Genomic DNA, 13,522 nt, shown 5'->3' with positions numbered 1-13,522 from the left:
AGACTCTCTCTTAGTGCTTATCGCACGTCAAAGACGCTTTTTGTCTTTGCCCAAATCTGCTTCAATTTGAGCTCTGCTTTGACTTCGGGTAGCGTGTAAAAAGTTCTGTTGTATAAACATTGTGTGATTGTTAGAAAAACATGTGCCGCTGGCATACAAAAACAGTCACACACACACCCACATACACCCACACATACACACATCCAAATGGAGACAAAGACAAACTCATCAAATAGCGCCATCTTCTGCATATGCGAATGTCCTGAAACGCCTTTACCTCTGCCTCTGCCGCTGTCTCTACCTCTGCCTCTGCTTCTTCCTCTGCTTCTGCCTCTGCATCTTCCTCCATCTACTTTTGCTCCGCTTCTTCTCATACTCATTGTGCTTTATGACGAAAAATCGCATATTTTTTCTGCACTGTGTATCCAACTCATTGAGTGTACGTGTACGTCTATGCGTGTGTGTGTGTGTGTTGATATAAACTCGCTTTTATAGTCCTCAGATTAGGTTAATCCTTTCGCTGTTTGCCATTGAGATCTCTGACGGCCTTTTGTTCTAATGATGAGCGCATCGTTAAGGCGCGTGTGAAAAGCCCGGCTATAACTCTTTTAGCCCCCCCCCCCCTGCTTGTTGGCCTAATGAAAGCAGTTACAGTTCATCCGCACACACACACACACACATGCAGCTTTGGTGTGCTTAATGAATTCGGGCTGCTGGCTGGCTGGAGGAGAAGGAAAAAAAAAGAAGAGGAAATCAGCTCAAGACTTGATAATCAAGTTGACGGAGGCAGTTGCCGCGTTCGCCTGCTGTCAACTTCAGCTTGCCGCGTGGCCTTTTGTATGGCAGCCCACCCTCTTGCCACCCCGCCCCCATCGCAATCCACACCTCTACAGCTTGAGCAGAGTTCAACATAATTTACGACGTATTAAGCGATTTTAAACATAAACTTGTTTTTGTTGCTACATTTCTTTTTGCTCAGATAGGCCGCCAGATAAAAAGGTGTGGCACCCAAACACACACACACACACACACATACACCTATACACTCTGTAGTACGTATGCAGTTGACATGTGCGTTGATGTTGATTAAATTAATGAAATAAATTATGAGTAGCGTCGCGTCGTCTTTTTTAAATTGAGTGTGAGCCATCTTGAAATTAATAAAGTGACTGACTGGGCGTGGCGGGAGGTGTAGCTGAACGTATGTGTGTGTGTGCATGTGTGCAGCCATTTTTGTGTCTTGCGTGTACTTTTTTAATTTCGCATAAAAATAAATAAAGTGTTTAAGCCAGCGACGACGACGACGACGACGACGACGACGATGAGCTGTCTGACGTGGGTGACGTTGTCTGGGCACCTGATTTATGCCGGGCCATAGATGAGCTTGTAACGGCATTATGCATGCCACAATTTATGCACGTGCTTAACGCGATATGCATTTCATTACGCATACGCCACATTGGCCAAGCAACGAGCGAGTGCACACAAGAAGCAGAGCAGTCTGAAAGCTGATGAAGTTTTGAGTTATGAATAGAGAGAGGCAGACAGAGAGCGTGAGAGAGAACTCAGTTTGTGCTACACAGTAATTGAAATGTTTTTAGCTAAGCTGGAATATTCCAATAGAAGAAGCCAGAGAAGGTAATTCACATTTTCAATCTCACTTTCTATAGGCTTTGGGTTATGCTGCCTAATTGGATCTTTATTTTACATTCCTTCCATCTTTCCACAATCAATCGTACACGATATTCCCATTTGCTGCAAAAATTGGCTCGATAAGAGAACTGTCACAATGGGTTTTCAGGCCGGAATTGTTGCTGTGGTTGTTGTTGTTGTTGTCCTGTCGAGAAATGCAATAAAAACGCATGACGAGAATGCAGGCCGTTTACAGTGCGTAACCCCAACAACAGCAATGACAATCATCTACAGTGGCTGCAATGCAATGCGACTAAGTACGACTTACCACGCCCCCAACCCTGCCAGCCCTGTTGTCTCCGTGCAGGACAATGCCTCCGCCTCCTGCTCTGGGGAGGCAGGTCAACAAATTTTGAATGCTGCAGCCGTGTCAGGGCAAACGCAAGCTGGACATGAACAGTAATGGATGCAATGCAATGTGCAATGTGCAGAGTGCAGAGTGCAGAGTGCAATGGGCAGTGTGCAGTGTGCTACTGCTGCAGGAGAACAATAACAGCAATGCCAGTTGCATCAACAAAAGCCACCAAATTAGCCGACATACATACGCGCCTCTCACAAAAGACTTTGCTGAATGTCCTGCCTATGGCTACGTTCGAGGCTCCCACACAATGGAGCTCTACAAATTGTAAGCTAACATTACAGAGATATAGACGGAGACAGCGAGAGAGAGAGAGAGGGAGAGAGAGAGAGAGTGAGAGGCATAGCGAGAGAAGAGTTGAAGCCAAATGTCAGATATCCTTTAACTGGCAGACAGCTTGAACCGCAGTCTGTTGACTGACTTTTGTAACCTGCTCAGCAGCACCTGCCCGGGACAGGTGTATGCGTGTGTGTGCGTGTATGTTTGTGTCTGCCGCATTTTCGAACATCCCAACAAAGTGTTTTACCTCGCACCATAAAAAGTCACAGCTGCCACTGTCACTGGCAAGGCCCAAAACTGAATGTACTCGAAAAAGCAGAAATAGTTGACATTTGAGCTGTTCTTGGCATAAATGTATAAATAAATGATGGAATCAGTTATTCTAAAAATACGTATATGTTTATATGCGAATATTTACAATGTTAATGTTCAAGTCTTCATTAACAATTTTAGCTTTCAAGCTATTAAAATGTCAAACCAGATGGATTATATGAAATCTGAGTATTTTTTAAAGGAAGTACAGCAGTAAATATGAATGATGAAAGAATGGAAGAACAGACGGATGGTCTTAGAGGCGGACAGGTGGACAGCCGGACGGAAAATGGATGGACGGAGAGAAGGACGGATAAACTGATAGAAGGATGGACGAATCAATAGACGAAATGAAGGACGAATGAATCAAAGAAAGGAAGGAGAAATGAACAAACGTCTGGATACTTGAATGGACAGACGGAAGGACGGCCAGAGGATGGAAGACGAGATAGACGAATAAAAGTACAGTTATCTCGCCGCCCTGATCAAAAATATACATACCATATGCAGTCTGCCACGCCTTCTATTATCTGGATGATGAAACGACAGAAAGACGAAAGCATGAAAATATGGAGAAACGTATAGACGGATTGGGATTTTAAGAGAGAGACGGGTGAATAGAAGCACAGATAGCCCGTCGCCCTGATTAAGATAAGATGAGTATCAATAAAGTACAGTAGAATCCGGTTATAACTACTCTGCCTAGAGCGTCCGCACGGTTAATTCGACGAAAATTCTATTCAAACTTATATGAGCAAGCTTATACGGTTGATGCGGCTTCCGGGTACACCGTCGTTATAACCGGACTCTACTGTACTTTATTGATACTCATTTTGTACTGCACAGGAAAAAGTGCACTCAGTTTCAGAATGAATGATTCAAGTGCCCTTTTGGATGCATCCATGCAGATGTCTAGACCTACAATTCACAATTCACTGAGATCGATAATGAACTCCTTTAAGTTTAATCTCTACAATACAACGAATCAGAACAACACCTTTCGTATTTATGCCCTAGTTTCATGACATAATTGTAGTCTCACTTATGCCATTATAGCATCTGAGCTTTCTATTGGTTCACACTCCCTCTCCCTCCCTCCCAGATCAAATTTGGTAACATTCATTAGCCTTTGTTGTTGAAATTCACATTGGCCATCGTTTCTAATCAATGTCCACATCGTATGGAATGCAATATGCCAATCAAGTCGTAACTGTTCAATTGGCCATCCTTGCAGCTGGTTAGCTGAGAGTGCAGCGCAGAGTATTGAGTCTATACTGAGGAGGGGGAAACAACAATTTCAATTAATTCTCAGCGCGTTATGCAACTGCAGTGTGACATTTATTCAATAGCAAAATCAGAGTTCCAAGTTAATTACATTCTAGAAATCATTATTCCCATCAACGCCGTCGTCGTCGTCGTCATCGATGATGGCCAGACGACGTCGCTTGGCCGGCTCGGTGCTGGCTGGCTTCTTGCGTGCCAGAAAATTGATATCCTCGTCGTCGGTGTCGGGCTCATCGCGTTGTTGGCCATCCTCCTGCTCATTGTCGCTGCGTGGGCGTTTGTTTGTCTTGTAAGCAGGCATGGCGCCAGCATCATCGTTGTCGCTATCCGAGTCAATTACATTAGCACGACGTGTGCGCTGCAAGGATGACGAGGCGACACTCGCGGAGGCGGAGGCGGAGGAGAAGTTTGCCTTGATTGTGTTATTCGCCTGCAATGTGGCATTCTCTTTGTCATGCTCCGACTCGGCTGGCTGCTCTCGCTCTTGCTCTTGCTCCTCCTCTTCGAGCTCTAGCAGCCGCGCCCTAAAGCCCTCCGAATTGAACTCGAGTGCATCATCCTGCTCGCCCGGCTCCAGCCCATCTGTTGCCGGCTGGCTCGCCTCATCGAGAACCATATCCTTCAATTTGATTTTAGTGGCGCGTTTAGCTTTCAATTGTTCAAATAAATCATCCGTGTTTGGCTTGCCAGCCAGCTCCTGCTTCTGCTCCTGCTCCCTCTTCTTTTCCTTCTCCTGCTTCCGCACCGTTTGAGCTATCCGTTGTGTCTCCTGCTCTGCATCGGACTCCTCGCTGGACACATCAGGCTGTCGCCTTCTGCGTGCCAATTTGCGCGCTATTTCATTGACTTCCTCCTCGTCCGAGGAGTCCTTTTGTTGCAGCTTAGCTTTCGCTTTGCCCTTCTTGGAGCGCTTGCCCTTGGCCCTTGCTGGCGGCTTGCGCTGCTCGGCCTCGTCGTCGCTTTTGTTGAACATCAGGCTGTCCAGCTTGCGCTGTTGTTGTTGCTGAACTGATATATTCTGAGCCGCCGCCTGCTGGCGCTGCCTGCTGCGCTTATCCAAGTAGTCCTCCTCCTCCTCGTCCTCCTGCTCGCTGTCGCCCGCTGGCTGGGACTCCTCCTCGCTGTCGTTATCAGGCTCGACCTCCTCGCCGGCTACAATCTTGGCGCGCAGCTTCAGATCTGCCGCATTGAGATAAGTGGGTATGCGCCAATAGCTCTCCATGCCCACAATGGGCGGCTGCATGCCCAGGGCAACGAGCACCTTCTGAAAGTCTGCCTGCTCCATGGCAGCCTTTTGGCTATCGAGTAGCGGCAGCAGCGGCACACCATCATCGTCTTCGCCCGCCTCCTCGGCATCCTCGCTGGCATCTTCCAGGCACTCCCTGAGCCAGTCCAGCGCCTCTGCATCCACCTGGGCGATCAGAGCGCGCACAGTGCCCACATCCAAGGGCGTGCGCACACGAACTCGTGGCTTGGATTTGGACTTGGCCTTTGCCCTAGGCAGTGGCTCGCCAAATGTTGGTTCCTCCATGTAATCCTCCTGCTCCTGCTCCGACTCCTCGTCGCTAACGCCGCCCTCCTGCTTTTTAGCTAGCTTCCGCTTGCCCTTGCTCGCCTTGGCTGGCAGTATCTCCGACTTGTCCGCAATCAGATGCAGCTGCACCATTCGCTTCAGTATCTGCTGCTTGTTCCGCCGCTCACCAAACGCATCCACAATGCGCTGCAGGCAGTCTAGGTAGAGAGACAAGGGTAAGTTTTAATTGAAAGTGGGCGGCAGGAAATGACGCACCTGGCTCCAGGCGATGCTGATCGTATAAGCCGCTCAGCTCCTCATCCTCCTCCGGCTGCCACAGATTCTTGCCACCCAGCGCCGCCTTCGTCGATCGCTTTGTGGGCGCCTTGAAGAGCAGCCCCATTTCCTTCAGCTTCTTTAGCACGCCGCGTCGTGTGCGTGTCTTGTCTACCAAATTGTCCAGAATCCAATCAATCACATCTGAAAGCACACAAAGCACACACGCACACTCGACTAGATTAAAGCTGTTGCTTTGCTTTTTTGTGGTGTTAACTGGTTTCTGTTTTCTATTATTTTTTTTTTTTCTCTATATACTCTAGTGGAGGGTCTATTGGCTATGTGATATGAAATGAAATATTATGTACACATATTTATTAATCAAATAATATATTATTATGATGTACACATAAATATTATTAAAATCATATATACATATATATTTTTTGACCATTATATCTAGATATTCAACTGTCCATATATAAGATTTAATCTCTGTCTAGAAGTTTTTCATTAATCTATCTATTTTTTACCTATGTATTTCGTATCTGTCTTGGAATAAATTTATTATTATCAAAGTATAGAACTTTCATGAACTTTAAAATGTTATAAAAGTTATAAAGTAGAATCCGATTATATCATTGTTCAAGATACCGTCCTTATACCCGGAAAACGCTATAAACGTATAAATTTGTATGGAACACAATTTCCTTAACATAACCGTACGGACGCTATAAGCGGTGTCCTTATAGCATGATCCTACTGTAATTCAAATTTTTAGATTTTCATATAGGTAAACTGTTACCTTTACTTATTTCTCTATAGACTAGACTATTGAAAAGAATATACCAAATGAGATATATTATAGAGTATAGTATATAGACAGTATCTTAAAAATATACTCTCATTTTCCCTCTCTCATTCTACAAAGCAATTTATATATTTCTTTCTATTTAAAAAAATCTTTACTAATCATTTTAGTTTAGGTAAATGTTTTTTATATAAACCAGATATTTTAATAGAATAATTCTTGATTCTTCAATCAGAAACTATCACATCCAATCCCATTAAAAATATATCATCTTTATAAGCCATTTCTATTGTCCCTCTCACACATCATCAAGGGTATTTATCTTTCGACAACATGCACGTCACTATTCAATTTTGTTTTCTGTTTGGCCGTCTTTTTGTGTCCCGCTCTTGTGCCTCGAACGTTTTGATTGCTTTCATTCATTTAGCGTAAATTGGGTTTTAATTTACAGGCTGGGGCAGTTGTGGCCCCTGGTCGAGTATTTGTCATAGTTACCCTTATCGGTTTCGGGATTCCGTTGATTCTCCTCGAACAGGAAGCGCAGCTCCATCTCCTGCTCCTCGCTCCAGGCGCCCTTGGTGCCGCTGCAAAAACCGAAATGAATGGAAGGCTACAGAACAAGTTCTTCAAACTGGACGCCCAGCATCATTTATCAACTGTTGCCAGCCCCCCTCCCAGTTCCCAGTCCCTCCTAGACCGACTGACGACCAAAACTAGTCGCAGCAGCTAAACGACAGGCGCAGACAGCCTCAGCCAACGACTCAGTCAATCATGTGCCCATTGTGCTGATGGGCCTTTAACCCCAATGTGACAGTGCCACCAAGGCAGAGTCCCCTGTGCCCCGTTGGCCCTTGGCCCTTTGGCCCTTTGGCCCGCCCATCTAGTCTACCACTACTCACGCTTCATAGGCATCACAATAGCCCGTCTCGAGCTCGTTGGCCTCCCGTACGGTCTTGTAAAATAATAACTCTGCATAGATTTTTGGATTAGTTGGTGCCACTTCGACAAATTTGCGGACCACATAGATGCCCAGGCGGCGCAGCTCCTCCTGATGGGCGTCACGTTCCACGCTGAAGACTTGTTGAAAGATCCGAAACAGCTTCGCCTGTGTAGCAGAAAGAGGGAGATAGAGAAAAATACAAACAGAGACAGATAGAGAGAGAGAGAGATGAGAAGACAACGAACGTCACTTCATATTTAAATGAAAAGTGCCGACAAAGACACTAGCCACAAGTCGAAAGCTTTTGCCCTGCTGTCCTTCAGGGGGGTGACGGGGGCGTGAGGCGACTGCTATCCTGCGGTTGTCGCCTGCGGTTCGGTGCCTGTGGCTGCTGCCAAAGCAAGATATCATTTGCAGTCGGCAAAAGTTTATAAATGCTTGCATACCCCTAACCCAAGGCACACCCTATGCCGCCCTCTGCTCCGCATTGTGTATCGTTGTTCGCCCCGGCTGGAAGTCTCCCATTCCAGCCGTATTTGAAATTTAATTTATCCTATGATTGCGCAGACCCATTAGTGGTTTTGACTTTGCATATGATGCCACTCTTGCTTAGCCCTGCCTCAGCCAGCTCCAGCAAGACATCTGATGGACACTGGACATGTCTCCCCTCACAGCAGCCGAGAACAGACAGCAGACAGCAGACAGCAGATAGCAGACTGCAGAGCCGGCTAAGCTGGCAGAAGGGGTATGCAGAGCCAGGCTGAAGCCAACTCATTCCATATGTCTGACGCTATTCGGTTCACATAATGCGCCATTTGTTGGCTACTTCGGTGATCAGGCGCATATCGCTTACAAAATACAGCTTAAGCTGCCAGCCAGTCAGTTATATAATGTTGCCTCTGAGGGCTCACGACCGACGCCTGGCGTTGAATGTGATTTATGAACTCTGCTCAAAGAAAAGTTTAATTGCCAGCCGTGAAAAGCAGCAGCAGCCAACGCGCACAAAAGAGCCATACAATATATATATATATGTATATAGAGAAAAATATCTAACAAAAAATAAAATAAAAAACTTCTTTTAGAAATTCGAATAGCAAAATACTCTAAAAATAAAAGTAATGAGAAAATTTTAACTCTTTAGATTAGATACACAAAAGTTAATGACAATATCTATCACGAAAGAGCGGAATCGATTTACATCGAGAGAAATCGAGCTATATCGAGAGATTTATTTATTTAAGAGCTAACAGCAGAGGTCTTTAGCTCTGGAGATCTATACATTAAGATATATTCATTAATATAGAGAGGTATCGACTTATGTTGAGAGAAATTAATTTGTATTGATAAAATTAGATTTATATCGAGAGAAATCGATTGAGAGAAATAAGTATATTTAAAACGAGAGAAATTTAATTCTATCACTAGAAATTAATTGATATTGAGAGAAATTCATTTGTATCGACAGATATCTATTGATATCTATATAAATCTAATCGATTTATATTGCAAGAAAATAACGATATCGAGAGAAATAAATTTATATCGAGGAAAATAGACATAAATCAAATATAAGCGAATTATATTTTAAATTATATCGATATGAATAATTTTATATCACGAAAAAAATATATTTTTCCAGACATATATATACATATACGTTCTAGAAATAAACAGTTAATAAATTGATATGAATTGAGTGAGTTTCACTTTAAAATTTTAATGTAGTTTCAATTTTAACTGAAATTGAACTGAAATAGATTGAGTATGGTAGTATATAGATAGTATAGTATTAACTTTTGAAGGGAACTCTATATGAATACGCCAGCAACTTATCCCATACCAAATGTTATATACGTAATTACATTACAATATATACTCTACCTGCTTATCATCTATATCCAATGCACTCTGACTACATTAGAACCCACTCTAATATATATTGGAATATATTTTCGAGAAACCCGCACGTTTTCTCAACAGCTGCTCGAGCGACATCGGCACGCTAAATACCCAGCACACCCTAACTTGTGTTGGCAACACAAACAGGCATATTTAAATGCTTAATTTCCGTGCCGCTCAGCCGCTTACTCCCACTACGGCGACACGCGGCAGTGGCTGAAAAGTAAAACGCAAGCAATGCTGAGGGGCTCAAGGCAGCGCGTAAAGGGCTTAAAAAGTTCAAATTCCAGCTGACAGCAGAAGGGCTTCGAAATGGGACAAACAAGCACCCAAAGTGGGCGGAGCAGCGACTGTTGTGGCAACTCGTTGAAAAATACAAAGAAGGCGCAGTAAATATCGTTTGTGGTTGCCACAAATAGAAAAAAGGTTCGCTTAATTTGTACAAATTACCATAAAAACGAAGCCACTGAGCGGAGCAGATGACGAAAATAAAAACCGGGCGCCTGCGAGCTAGACTGGCAACGGGCAACGGGCAACGGCCAACTCGAGACTAGAGACTGCAGACCGTGGAGTCTGGAGAGTCCCCTGCTGAGCCGCAGAGCGCTTTTTTGCATTTGACTTTGATTTATGTGCCAAGAGCTGCGTCTCGGCGCAAAAACTGAATTAAAAGCAGCAGGCAGCAGGCAGCAGCCGGCAGACAGCAGGCGGCAGTTCTTAAACAGTTGGTTCACTCACCTGGTAGAGCATGCCCGGACAGGAGCATCCGTATGCGATGCGATGCAATATGGTGACAGCCGCCTTGAGCGCTCGCGTCGGTATCTGGGCCCAGTCCGTCAGGACGATAGTGCAGGCACGCACGATCTTCGGATGCAGCAGTCTGTGTGTGTGTGTGTTTGTGTGTGTGTGTGTGTGTGTGGAGGGGATTGATTTAAGCAAGAAAATATTAAATCCATAATGAGATGAGACACCAATTAAATTATGCAAAATTAAGCTAATTATGATTTGAACGCTTAGCCGCAGCGAAAACTTTCCAAAACATTTCCAAAAGCAACAATAATAACGGCACAATTTAAATACAAGCCGCAGCGCCATTAAATAATATAATTGTTGTTGTTGTTGTTGTTGCTGTTTGTGGGCATTTAGAAGTACAACCACTCCCCTCCCCGCACACCGCACACCAACACTCGGCAGCTGTGCGCGCGGCATTCAAGTTTTTGGCATTCATAAAACTTTGGGCACAAGTAATTTCTGACGCTAATCCTTAATTAGTAGCCACGAGCTGTGCGTTGCCACTTGCTTTCTGCCTTTCAATTAAAATTACAATTACAATTTTCAGCACGACCATCAATGAAACTTTTCAAATAACACCAATAAAATGTGGCCACAAAAAAACAAAAAAAAGAATGGGAATAGAAATTGGCCTGCGGCTGGGACTGAATGGAATTTGGGAGACATTTGTGGCCATTGCTAATTTACCTGCGAGCGAAATCCTCAAATTTGAACGTTTTCTCCGTAAGTCCATTATCTGTTTTAGAAATGGGAAGAGGACATGGGGCAGCAGACGTAACACCCAAATGCCATTAGTTGCGAAAACATTTGTCGTATATTCACACAGTTTTTCAACACTTGCCTGGCTCGCCAAACTCCTCGTTCTCCACATCCTCCTCGCTGGCATTGTCCTCATTCTCATTCTCGTTCGGCTCATCTGCGGCTTCAACTGCAAAAGAAATCAAAATTTAATTAAATGAAATCATACATCTTTTGTATAATATAGAATGAGTGATATACCCTAGAATTATGACAGAAAGATGATAGAACACAGATACATATACAGATACAGATACAGATACAGATACAGATACAGATACAGATACAGATACAGATACAGATACAGATACAGATACAGATACAGATACAGATACAGATACAGATACAGATACAGATACAGATACAGATACAGATACAGATACAGATACAGATACAGATACAGATACAGATACATATACAGATGTAGATAGAGATTCAGATGCAGATACAGATATAGATACAGATACAGATACAGATACAGATACAGATACAGATACAGATACAGATACAGATACAGATACAGATACAGATACAGATACAGATACAGATACAGATACAGATACAGATACAGATACAGATACAGATACAGATACAGATACAGATACAGATACAGATACAGATACAGATACAGATACAGATACAGATACAGATACAGATACAGATACAGATACAGATACAGATACAGATACAGATACAGATACAGATACAGATACAGATACAGATACAGATACAGATACAGACATCCCAGTTATCAACTTATTCCGGTCTAGTGTCGTGGAGCATTAAGACAGCCGGCGCTAATTGAGACTACAGCCCCACTTATAGATGGGGATGCGCCCTGTTAATGACTCACTTCAGTTGTGAATCATTATTTGAGTGGCTTGGGTCCACCTCAAATGAATTTGTTCTGATTTAAGTCAGAACAACAAGCGCTTGGCAAATGGCCATTAACAATAATTACGACTGCAGCAATGCACAAACAAGTGCACTCCAAATACACTCCACACACACACACACACACACACACACACACACACACACACACACACACACACACACACACACACACACACACACACACACACACACACACACACACACACACACACACACACACACACACACACACACACACACACACACACACACACACACACACACACACACAGGCACAGCCACACGCACACAGTTACAACAAAGAAAAATGTGGCGTATGTTGGAGGCAAACTATGAGATACTCTCTGCATTATTAAAGAGTTTTGTATGCAGACTTTGCTCTAATATTTTCAGCGTTTATTTGGAAGGCCAAAAATTATAATACATTTTTCTTTTTTTTTTAGTTTTGGTTTATAAATATTTATTTTAATGTGTTAAATACATTGTTTGTTCTTTTTTTCTCCTTTTCTTTTTTAAGCTATAACTTTATTTAAAAAGTCATTTAAAGAAAATAATAATCGACAGCAGGAAAAATATTGTTTTATATCAAGTCTGGGATATCTTTGAACTATAATTAATAATCATTATCCAATCATATTTCTTTTAATTCCAAGAGTCCCTAAAATTTCCTCTCACACTAATCACATAAAGCAAATCCCACAGAAAACCGTTCCGACCTTTTAAACTCAATTAAGGTTTAATATTTGTAGAAAAAAAATATATAACTCAAATACCCAGTATACCTACACTATCCCACATTGGGGCATAGGGTATAAAATGCAAAGCTTGTGAAGAGCGCACTACACATCAAGTGGAGTAGAAGCAGCTCAAAGGGATGCTAGCAGGGCTATAGAGAAATAAGAGAGCGGGAGGGATAAAAAAAGGGGGAGAACGGGAGCGAGAGAGAGTGAGGGAGCCGGGATCTAAACAGTGCAACAATGCAATACAACAATTTGCATGCCAACTGAGGCGGATGCCAACTGCAGGTATGCAGCAGCCGGGCACTGTTACAGGTGTGGCTGCCATTGCTGCCAGCTGAAGCTGAAGCTGAAGCAGCAGCAGCAGCGCCATAAAATGGCAACAAACCCCCAAAAAAATGGCCCTCTGTTGCAAGTACAAGTTACAACTTCATTATGCAGTTGCGCTGTGCGCCAGCAGCGAGAACGCAACCTGCAGCGTGTGTCGCTATATTAACATCTTGAATGTGCACAGCGCCAGACAGCGTGAGTAAGAGAGAGAGAGAGAGGGAAAGAGTGAGAGTGTAGGGTTGGGCGCCAGCTACATTGCTGTGCCCCATCATTAAAATACAATTTTCTGTGTCAGGTTCAAGCTGCGACAGCGACAGCGAGATACGGTGACAACGTGCATGCCTAAAGGACGCCAGGACCTAAGGACAAACGGCACTGAAACGATATTAGTGCATGTCCTTTTCGGGGCTGCCTTTGCCTTTGTTGCTGAACCGGCAAAACAGCAAACCCGGCACCAGGCACCAGTCGCCGGTCACCAGTTACCAGTTGCCAGTCACCAGCAGGCAGCAGGAACCGGGAACCAGGGAGCAGGGACCAGAGACCAGGCGAACAACAAGGCCATTAAACATGAACCTCGTTACGGCGTCAATTTTGATGTTGTTGTTCA

The 13,522-nt window shown here is 43.8% G+C and overlaps 1 protein-coding gene across 1 annotated transcript in view; it reads right to left on the bottom strand.

The window, feature by feature from the left end:
- Positions 1-3,942: 3,942 nt before the first annotated feature.
- timeout (circadian regulator timeout) overlaps positions 3,943-13,522 on the bottom strand; it is a 92,599-nt gene continuing 83,019 nt past the window's right edge. The window contains exons 12-18 of the mRNA XM_018000229.2: positions 10,995-11,081; positions 10,841-10,889; positions 10,100-10,241; positions 7,425-7,630; positions 7,021-7,109; positions 5,715-5,918; positions 3,943-5,656 (exon numbers count right to left, since the gene is read on the bottom strand). Coding sequence (XP_017855718.1) covers positions 4,020-5,656; positions 5,715-5,918; positions 7,021-7,109; positions 7,425-7,630; positions 10,100-10,241; positions 10,841-10,889; positions 10,995-11,081 — 2,414 coding nt within the window. The 3' untranslated portion in view covers positions 3,943-4,019. The remainder of the gene's footprint in view (positions 5,657-5,714; positions 5,919-7,020; positions 7,110-7,424; positions 7,631-10,099; positions 10,242-10,840; positions 10,890-10,994; positions 11,082-13,522) is intronic.

The sequence above is a fragment of the Drosophila arizonae genome, chromosome 2, assembly GCF_054131065.1.
Source record: "Drosophila arizonae isolate 15081-1271.41 chromosome 2, UAZ_ARI_1.0, whole genome shotgun sequence".
Lineage (NCBI taxonomy): Eukaryota > Metazoa > Arthropoda > Insecta > Diptera > Drosophilidae > Drosophila > Drosophila arizonae.
This window is presented reverse-complemented; position numbering and strand designations above follow the sequence as displayed.